General features: G+C 29.3%; 1 protein-coding gene across 2 annotated transcripts in view; it reads right to left on the bottom strand.

The window, feature by feature from the left end:
* Positions 1–83: 83 nt before the first annotated feature.
* LOC128180931 (uncharacterized) overlaps positions 84–11,039 on the bottom strand; it is a 51,090-nt gene continuing 40,134 nt past the window's right edge. The window contains exons 32-47 of one of the 2 annotated variants that reach the window (XM_052849139.1): positions 10,507–10,604; positions 7,480–7,600; positions 7,199–7,362; positions 6,909–6,984; positions 5,916–6,152; positions 5,621–5,734; positions 5,096–5,237; positions 4,566–4,729; positions 4,110–4,297; positions 3,222–3,396; positions 2,827–2,952; positions 2,484–2,627; positions 1,840–1,957; positions 1,255–1,323; positions 1,021–1,091; positions 84–904 (exon numbers count right to left, since the gene is read on the bottom strand). In XM_052849139.1, the coding sequence (XP_052705099.1) occupies positions 873–904; positions 1,021–1,091; positions 1,255–1,323; positions 1,840–1,957; positions 2,484–2,627; positions 2,827–2,952; positions 3,222–3,396; positions 4,110–4,297; positions 4,566–4,729; positions 5,096–5,237; positions 5,621–5,734; positions 5,916–6,152; positions 6,909–6,984; positions 7,199–7,362; positions 7,480–7,600; positions 10,507–10,604 (2,039 nt within the window). In that variant the 3' untranslated portion in view covers positions 84–872. Of the gene's footprint in view, positions 905–1,020; positions 1,092–1,254; positions 1,324–1,839; positions 1,958–2,483; positions 2,628–2,826; positions 2,953–3,221; positions 3,397–4,109; positions 4,298–4,565; positions 4,730–5,095; positions 5,238–5,620; positions 5,735–5,915; positions 6,153–6,908; positions 6,985–7,198; positions 7,363–7,479; positions 7,601–10,506; positions 10,605–11,039 lie in introns of those variants that run through there. The other variant, XM_052849147.1, reaches the window with a different exon arrangement.

Genomic DNA, 11,039 nt, shown 5'->3' with positions numbered 1-11,039 from the left:
AAATATCACTCACATGGGGGATTGTTTGTTTGAATTGAGGAATATTTGTTATATAACAAATCTATAGATAAAAGCAAGCGGTCTTGTAAATTGATAATAATCTATTAATTTTAAAATAACCATGTACATGTATTTCTTAAGCAGTCGTGTAATTTAACAATAATCTATTAATTATAAAGTAACAATGTACATGTATTTCAGAGTTATTCGGGAATAAAATGTTTATCTATGATTTGTCTTTTGCAGGCATTAGAACATCTTTACAATGGTTATTCATTGCTTCTGTAAACAAACGAGAATAACATTATTTTTAGTAAAATACTTTTTTATTATGAAAATGTACATAACTGATGTTTCATTTGCATGTAACATTTTACGTACATAAAATGTCAATACGATACTTAAACAATAATCCGTATTCAGTTGTTAAAATGGAAAATTCTTGATTTAACATGATGCATGCAATGAATAATAACTTGATATAGAAGATAATATTGACCATATCGGAACTATAAATTAAGACTCCTTTATTAATTTATTAATGACTTTATTTAATTTTTTTTTCCAATGTAAGTCTTATCTTACAATTTATCTTTAAGCATATGGCTCTCATAATTATTGTAATTTTACAGTTTTCTGAACAAATATTCTTCAATTGAGAACTTTCTAAGAAAACAACTACACGGTAGAACAAATGCCAATATACTTCATGAATAAAGAAGGTAACTTTACAACACAACGGCATAAAGTTTTTCTTTTTTACAATATAATCTTGATTTGGAATATGTCACGTTATTTTCACTTCACAATTTGGACAAAACTCCACCTAAAGATTTGCCGTCGAAATCTTCTTCGTGAAATCAGTTTCCTTGTCATGACTGTGACATTTCTATAAGTCCTGTATCTGTAAAAGGAGAACAATGGTTTTTTATATAAAGGAGACACTGTCGAAGATGGTATTTTTTGTACTTATGCTGATATCGGCAACTGTGTAAACATTAGTAAAATCTTTAATGTTACCATCATCCTGCGCTGATTCGTTAATTGATATACCGGAACTCCGTTGTAAGCTTCTGTCATCTGTTGACATTCTGAAAATAAAAATCGTATCATCTGCACAAATTATGTATAATATATACACCGATATGCATTTTTATTTGGTTGAATTCAATATATATTATACACATCATCTGAAATTAATTAAAACATGTATATACAGTTACGTAAGGTCATTTTATTTTTAACGTAACTTACCCATAGAGAGAGCTGGATGCTGACATCAGTTCAGAATACGTATAGGCAGTTTTCTGATTTCGACGCTTTCTATAAATACATTCATAAATTCAAAAACAATGAACTCAAACCCAACGAAATAATATAAAAAATAATTATCGTTAGTAATTTTCCATTTTTTCATTGCAAGTTTTATTTTTTTATAAGTTGATAAGTTAAATCAGGTTAAACTGTGCATACCTGAGCCGTACGTATTTGGTATTTTATAAAATTCATTTTTTTTTTAATCATTAATGTTCACAAAGTTAGACAAAATAAAATATGCTAATATTCTAAACAAATATAAAAAGTATTACGCGGATTGATACGGCATGTCTTTGTGAAGTAAACCACAGTATTTGCTCGCTTGATTAAACAACTTTTTAAAAACAGAAAATGCATAATATATCAACAAATAGAGACATTATTTAATTAGGTTATATATATCATAAAAATAATGTTGATATTTTTTATTCTATAGGTTAATAAACATAATATCTTGTCATTAGAATATTAAAGGTGATAAAAGATGCATTTTATAAAGGTATGGCAATAAGATGACTTTACAGACAATATCCTTTTCTTCTGGCAAATACTATTGTGGCCGCTATAACGAGAACGATTATCAAGAACACGAAGAGGAGGATAGGAATCATCCAATACTTGGGCGAAGATGTTGAAATTCCTGAAAAATTATATCACAATGTTAAAAGTTCGCTTTATGAATGCACGCAATCATATTTTTAAGGACCCTTTTACACAATGAAAATGTGAAAATTGAAAGTTGTAAAAATGACCTTGCATTATAGACGAAAGTATATTTTGAGGTTATTTGTTTTATTTTCAAAATACAGCAAGTGTTATTTTTTCCGTTAAAAATGATTGCTGAAGACAAATAAAAGTAAAGACGCACAAATACTGTTTGAGGAGATTGCTTGAAAATCAAATTTATGATTTCTTTATCATATTTTTTCAATTCCTGAATTTAAAAAAATCGTTAACAAGGTATGCTACAGTTTCTTTTTATCTGCAAAGTACTTTAAAGTCACTGTACACTTAGTTTGAGGGTCCTTAAATTATAACAAACTAATATGGATAAACCGATGATTTATGGATCTGAGATAATAATACGGCATTATTTGCTAGGAAAAAAATAATTCTAATTTTTTTTTATCGAAGCATATGATATAATGAGACAGAGTAAATGTTACCTGTTATTTTCGTAACATTCAGACAACTATTGTTATCTCCATCAATGATTGTATTTGGTGGACAGAGACACAGTTTATCCAAGTCATTGCAGAATTCTGTTCTGCATTCATTGCTTTCATTGCAAGTAGAATTCCAAGCCTTTTCTATAAATTTGTATATATATTTATATATACTTATGTATTATCATGACAATGTGAACGATTTGTTTATCCATTACACATGTAGGGAGAAGAGATAATAAGAAATATTTGTTTTAGCTTTAAAGTTTCAGATTTGTTTTTCTTTATAGAGTTTATCATTCAATAATCAAATATGTATGAACTAATATAAAGAATACTATACTTTTAGCGCAAGACGATTGATCCCATTGATAAAAGTCGATTTCACATTTGCACACGTTGTCTACACATGTAACATTGTTTGCTTTACATTGGATGTCGTCAGCACATTGTTTTCCAAGTGCACTGACTTAGAAAAAAAAAAAAAGAAACTAATGATGATCGTTATACTACATGGCTAATATCTGAAAGCGATCAATGATCGACTACTAAATATCAAATGAAAGTGTTATTTATCCATTAACAAAGTCGGAATATATAAAGAACACATCTCGATTAAAAAAAACTAATTTAAAACAAACGGCTTCTTATAACAAAATAAGCGTATTATACGCTTCGTTATATGGAATTATGTGGTTATAGAAGTTACTGCAAAAACAACAATTAGTTTTATCTTACGATCTCTCTCAGCCTCTTTGGTTTCATAGATTAGTTGAAAATCTTGCTTTGTTGAATCTCTAGACGTTTGATAGACGAAATACAATGAACTTCCAGAGGAATTTATTGTAAAGTTTCCTTTGTTGTGACAGAATCGTCCAAGGAAAGGTGCGTCTTTATTTGAACCATCAAATATCTGAAAATATGAAAACACATATTGAATATATATTATGCCTATTCATATGCCAAATCTTTCGTGTTTTGTATAATAAATGATATTGTATAATTTGAAAAAATACATCCTAACGATGAATACCACTATTTTTCAAGTAGTCTTAAATATATAATGGGATACAATCATTAAGATACCGATCAAAGACAGGACTTACGAGATACACATTTCTGCTTATAAATTTCACTTCTTTAGTTGTTGAAAAAGACATAAAAAATCCAAAGAGAATTGAAATAAACACTCGGGAGAATCATCAACAAATATCACGTGACTATGAATACAGGGGACGACACTAAGTGTCATACAAAGTAGCATTTAGTAAACAGTTTCATTTAATAACACATTTTTACCATTTGAAATAACTTTATAAAAATATTTTCTAATGATAATTGCATCATGTTATGAACGTTTAAATCCGCTGATATTTTCATAGTTAGCCTTAAAAAATGAGCAAATAACCTCCCAACTTTTCACTACACATGCTGTCATATTAGTGGACATAGTCTTCCGTTGAATATACTTCTTTCATAAACATCGGATTTTATATATCGAGTTTAGATATCAATGATTACCTCAACTGAATTTTCAAAGCCAACAGATTGTGTAAAAGTCTACTCTACCAAAACGTAGTGTTTTCCAAGCAATATTTCACATTTCATAAAGATCCTTAATTATACCTCAACATTGGTGTCATCACATCTATTGGATCTAATTTCATCTTTCGAACCGATTGAAAATGTGATAAATGTTGCGTTAATAGTTTTGGCATTGGTTGGTGACAACAAAAAGGAACACAGCGTGTTTCCAGGTAGTTGTGGAGGCGGCTCAACAACACCAAACTCGGAAGTGTACTTTCCACCGCATGCTACAACAAAAATGAATGAGAACTCAATGATAACTAAATATATAGATTGCCTTGCTCATTTGAGAATCATTTATAGCAAAACGTACTTGGAATACCATTTGATGCATAACTTAGTTTATTTTATTCATTTTTCAATTTTTTTAACACAATGACTCAATTATTATCCAAAAGCAACATTGCATTTAAACAGTTTCAAAATAAAAGGCTTCCTTGCGACTTACTCTTATAAAATAATGAGCATCATGGCACATGTAACAAAGCAATTTACCTCCACATTTTAAATACAATGCATCTTTTTCAGTATCACAAGGTTTTAAAGAAACGTCGCAGTTTTCAAACCCAAAAGTCCCTCTACGGTTACATTTTGGAGAAGTGTAGGCAACTCCATTAGTAGAGCGGTAACTTCCCTTTTTAGTGATGGAAACACCATATCTAGAAAACATAAACATTATAATATCCATACTGATTTTTATATAATGGCACAAATTGTTTCATTTTGGACTCTTTAAAGAAAATAATTAGAAACAATCAAAGAAGGGGACAAATTAAAATGAAATGTTTAATTCTATTTATTTTGTTAAAGAAATAATATACATATATTTCTTATAAATTGTTGGCTTATATACCATCGTCAAATTTTACGGAAAAATAAGCAGAAAACCGCTAAAATTTTGGACTTCGTCAACCTGAAAATTCTTGGTCAGCAAAATGAAAAATAAGTAATACAAATGATTAAGCCACAAGTAATTTTTTTTAATATTAGCTTATAAACAAAATTGTTGATTTAGATAAACCTACATGTCTTTAAACATGGTATTGCAAGCTGTGATTGCAGTGAACAAATTAAAATCCATACAAAAGGCTCCCCAAGCACCTTGTCTCCACATTACTAGAGTGCCCTCTTGTGGTGATGCTCCATTTATGACAGCAAGACTTGATTCTAAAACGATTTATTACATTTTCAAGATCTTTTTTCAGTGAAAACACTTTGAACGATTTGTAACGTATAGTCCAAAACATGTCATCAATGATTCAGTAGTATAATTGCTGAAAATTATATAACTAAAATTTATCAGGAATTATCCTTGACTATTATGAAGTGATCAAATATTGTTGGGCGTGATCAAGTCAATAATAAGGGCCTTCGGGCCCATTTGAATTTGATCAACCTGGCCTCATTTAATCATCTCATAATGCATAATGTTAATCATTAAGAGGTAAAAATCAATGTCAACAGTACCAAAACAAAACAAACTGTACCAATACAACTACATTTTATTTACTGAAATGTTTTTTTTATGAAGAATCAAAGAGTTTTCACACCTGAACATATGATTCCATCTCCAGTGCCATTTTTACACATGCATGTATAGGACCCAATGCTATTTGTACACTCTTGTGTTTGACTATCGCAGAGAAATTTACACTCATCAATATCTAAATAAAAGTCAAACAATACACGATGTATATATTGCCAACTAATTACGAACAAGTATACAGATATTCAAAATGGAATGCCTATTTGATTATCATCGTTCATTTGTCTTTTTTTAAAATTATGTAAAAACAATAAGTTCGTAGCAGTTATCTTTTGTAAGAATAAAGGAACAGTTATTACCTCTACAACCTGTTTTAGCGCTGGTGTAACCGTCTTTACATGTACATTGTCCATTCCTGCATATTTCTCCATCTCTAAAACAAGCCTCGTTATCTTTTTTGGAACAGTCGCACCTGTCTCCAAACCAGTTTGCCCTACAGTGGCACTCCCCTTTGTCGTCGATCGAAAAAGTGTTGCTACGGTTACACTTTGCCAATTTTTCACAATTAACTCCATAAAACCATGGACTGCAGCCCACTGTAGCAAACGTTTGTTTCTTTTTTAATCAGAACAAAACTGTTACACATTTATTAGTTTTAGTTCATTCTCAAAAGGATATTGTTTACTGCAGGTTTTGGGTTGTGAATTTTCGAATTTTCTATTTTATGAAATTCAATGTCATGAGTAAAACTTGTTCAAAACACAAAAAGAATTTTTAAGATGATTAACCATAGACATAAATCTCGATATTTGTACTAGATTTTTGAATAAGGCTCAAACAAAAATGGACTTAAAAGCAAAATAAAGGGAAATGGACAATTTTTGAAGAGTTTGTTTTCCGCTAAAACATTTTTGCAGTACTATTATTTTAATGTATATAATAGTTGAAATTCGGACTCGTATTTTCTTCTAAATTGTGATTTGAAATTTCATCTTTGTAGCTATATTGTACCATTGTCATTCATAAACTGTATTTCGCTTTTTAAGAGTTTTATTATTTGTGATATTAACACAATTAAGAAAATCTCATCCATAGTTTTAAATATCATTGGATTTTTCTTCCAATAACCCTAAAAGTATGTCATTGACCTACGTTTTGAAAGTGATCAATAACACTTCAATGAATGAAGGTCTATATCAGACATAAAATGAATTTCCGTCATTATTAGTAGAATTGTCTCCCTTTTTTTAGCAAACGTCATTCTGAGAGAGAGAGAGAGAGAGAGAGAGAGAGAGAGAGAGAGAGAGAGAGAGATGTTACAGTGTAACAAATTTAAAATTAATGCTTGTTACCACAAGGTTTTGCTGTGATGATAATGTCGTCTATCATGACAGAGGAATTCCTGAACGAGTATACAATGAAATAAATCTACAAAAAAAAATCCGCAGCTTGTCATCAGTGATAAGGATTTTTCTCTTCAATTTTTAATTTCCTTGTTATAGGAAATTTAAAAATAGACTTAACAATAATTTCAGTGGAGCTTTGTATTTTATTTTAATTTTGTTCTCTTCTGAATTTTTTATTTGTACAAAGATGCATTCTGTTCATTATTATTTATATTAAAATTATTTTATGCATATACCTTTATATTGGAAGAAGCGTACAAAGGAACACGTGCTGTTGACCATCCCTTTCCGTGGAACAATCTGCTATTTAGCAGGTTGTTGTCTTTTACTACTAGAATTCTTAACATTTGCTTTTCTTCATATTCAGTAAAGTATTTCAAGTGAAGACAACTTTCACGGTCTGAAAACACAGAGAAATGTGGAAAAGTGGTTACTCATTACAAAATCGACATTGATACAAGAAATTGTAAAATGAGACGTGAATATTTTAATATAATTACAATTCTTGGATACTCACTTACGCTTACATTGTTGACAGAAAACGAAAAGAAACTTTCATGAGTATAGGCCGATACTCTGGTTTTTAGGTAGCGGTTGTTCTCAGAATGATATCCATCGTCTAAGGATTGCTCAAAATCCTAATAAAAATAGTCTCTATTTAGATCAATGTTTTAAAAAATTACTATGGGTATGTGACTACTAATTTATTTATCTGAATATTTTTCAACCTGAAAATGAACACCGATTTTTCGTCAGCCCAGCGTGTCAAACACTGCAAAGCTATGTACACAGTTTTAGAATTTTCCAAATGAATTTTCAGTAATGTTTTTTCAAAGAAAGCTTTCATTGTCTTGTCGGTTTTGTTACTTAAAAAACATACGGAAATATGAAGAGAGCAGAAGAAACAAACATATCAATCATAAAAGGATACTGAATCATATCGTATAAACTGTTAGTAAAGAGACATACACTCAAGTTTATTATGTTGTCGCATGATGTAATTGGGAGCATTCCTGGATATATTACCGTCATTGGTTTTTATATTTGTGCAATGTAATTCATGGTGTGACCAATTTGTCTTGATTTAAAGTTGTGTTTTAACACTTTTAAGCTATGTAAAGTGAAATTACAAAAATATTTTTCAAATAGGAGAGTTTTACGAGCTTAAATATCTGAACTCAATGAAAAACTGTTAAAACCGCACATAGGCAAATATGTACAGAAACTGTAATCATTTTTTCTTGGCAAGGTATAAATATCTTTGCAGATTTCAATAGGGTGAATAAAGAATTTAAAGTTCCAAATGCTCGTGAGTTTAACCATTATTTAAAAAAACGTTTTTGATATTTTTATGCTTAAATATACTTTTTCATTGCTAAAAGATTGTACCAACATTCGCTGCATATGTGATAGCTTTGATACTGGCAAATCAAACTAGACTTATATAATAAAATATATGAAATATAGATTGTGAATATTTTCTTTAAAAAATTGCTTTTTTCATTGAAATAAGAGTAGAATTTATCTAATGTTTAATTGAAATGTACAAAAGACGAATAGGGCCACATACAAAAAAAAATATTTCGTAATTACGGGAAAAAAATCACGTTATTACGAAAAGAGAGACCTTATTACGAGTTAATGATCTCGTAAAACGAGAAGAGATCTCGTAATTATGAGAAAATATTTCGTTATTACTAGTTAATACTTTCCTTTATACGAGTAAAGATATCGATTTTCCGAGATTATTATCTCGTTATTACGAGAAAAGATCTATACAGTAAAACTCGGTTATAGCGAAGTTCCAGGGACCAATGGAATTACCTCGTTATATCCGTAATTCGTTATATCCGTAGAACGAATTTGTAATAATATTTATAGCGAATTCACTATAAACATGTTTTCTTTCACTTTCACCAGACTGTATCTTTTGCTAATTGATGCATAAATTAAAACAACATTACTTAGATACCTTGAATAATCGGACTGTGAATTAAAAAAATATATGAAAATAAGTTCCTTCAAACTATTTTTTAAATGGTAGTGCACAATTTTATAAACTGAAGGTGTTAATTTTCGTTATTATACACCTCTTCGGGACTCAAAATCAGTTCGCTATATCCGTAAATTCGTTATATCCGAATTCGTTATAACTATAAAATTTGCAAAGATTGATTAAGCATTTTATCGGGGACTCAAAAAACTTCGCTATATCCGAGAATTCGCTATATCCGTGTTCGTACTAAACGAGTTTTACTGTATATGAACTGTGCGATTCACTATTCTACGTGTTCTCTCCGAGTCTTTTCATGTAAAAGGGAAGAACATATATTTAGAAATGCATTAAATTATTGAAAAAAAATTCAGAAGAATGAGCAAAGCAGATTGATAAATATATTATTTGACCCATTTATAATTATATGACGGATAATTTGGTCTCCGACTCCAAAATGTTGATATACAAAATAAAGTATTTTCGATATATGTTGTGTATAAATATATATACATTAAACACAATCTGGCGCTAAATCCTGTACATTCATGCTTAAAACTATATACTAGTAGTTATCAGTAGCTTATGGAATTGATTTTTTATGACAAGGGCTACCTGATATTTACTTCGGAGTGGGATTGTAATACATGTTTACGTTGAAAAGTAAAATTGCATGAGCTCTTTCCACTTATTCATATAAGATTAAATGTCAAATCCGATTTTTTATGTAGAAATAAACATATACTGATCGTTGTTATTCAAGTATAATCAAAATTAAATAAACATTTCTGGAAAAAAACCAGACTAAAAGGGTCAACCAATCGAGTTTAAGGTATAACTCTTATGAACACTGAGAAAAACTTATTATATATGTATTTTTCACAATTATAAATCAAAAAACAACTTATATGTTTTTCATTATAACGAGTTAATTTTCTCGTAATAACGAGATAATAAACTCGTTATAACGAGATCTATTCTCGTAATTACAAGATCTTTTCTCGTAAATCTGATATCTTTTCTCGTTAACACGAGATAATTAACTCATAATAACGAGATAATAAACTTGTAATTACGAGATTTTATCTCGTTATAACGAAATTGTTTTTCGTAATGACAAGATAATCAAATCCTAATAACGAGATAATTAGCTTCTAATAATGAGAACTTTTCTCGTTATTATGAGATATTGTCTAGTTATTACGAGATAAAATATTTTTTGTGGCCCTATTCGTCTTTCGTATTAAAGCAATTGTAATGAACTTGATAGTGTGCCTGTGTTAGCCCTACAGCATGAATAAATATTTGGAACATACTTATCTTTAGTTTAATTTGACTGCTTACACATTGGTCTTCTTTAAACAAGATTTACAAGTTTATCCATAAAAAAAATCAAGGGTAGAAACCTTTAAATCCTAACAAATGTATTTTTGAGAAAATGTCAAAATATTAATTGAAAAGAAATATTTGCTCCATTAAGCTTCTGGTCAACTATAAGACAACCGATTATATACGTGCACCACGTTTCAAGGTTCAAAGATATCAATTTACCTCAATGATTTCCCATTGCATTGGTCGCAGTTCTATATTACATTCTTCCAAACTGTCTCCTATGTCAAATCCACAAAAATAGGTGATGTCATTCAATCCTGCAGAATCGTATCAAAAGCATCTCTCATTGAAATGTCAATTTGATTAATCTAAGCATTTGTTTTCGGAATAAATTGAAATGCTTTAGCAAAATTAATTTAAAAAACCTTCATTACGATATATATGCAAGACTGATTGTTCACAGATTAATAACTTTTACTATATTACATAATGTTAACAAGAAAGGAAACGTCTATTATTTAAATCATTACGTAACTTTTTTTTACACATAAAGTATATTTGGTTATATTTTCAGAATCGCAAAAATTTGTGAAAAAGAGCGAAAATATAATGTAACTTTGATCAATGACGTCATTTCTATGATTTGAAAAGTTTCTTATAGGAAATACCAAACAAAAATCATATACATTTTGGTATACTTGGAAGTTTCTAAATACACTCATGATATTTAATATTTTATTTTCATAATTATT

Source organism: Crassostrea angulata, chromosome 1 (assembly GCF_025612915.1).
Source record: "Crassostrea angulata isolate pt1a10 chromosome 1, ASM2561291v2, whole genome shotgun sequence".
Taxonomy (NCBI): domain Eukaryota; kingdom Metazoa; phylum Mollusca; class Bivalvia; order Ostreida; family Ostreidae; genus Magallana; species Magallana angulata.
The sequence above is the reverse complement of the archived record's forward strand: the minus strand, read 5'-3'. Positions and strand labels throughout refer to the sequence as shown.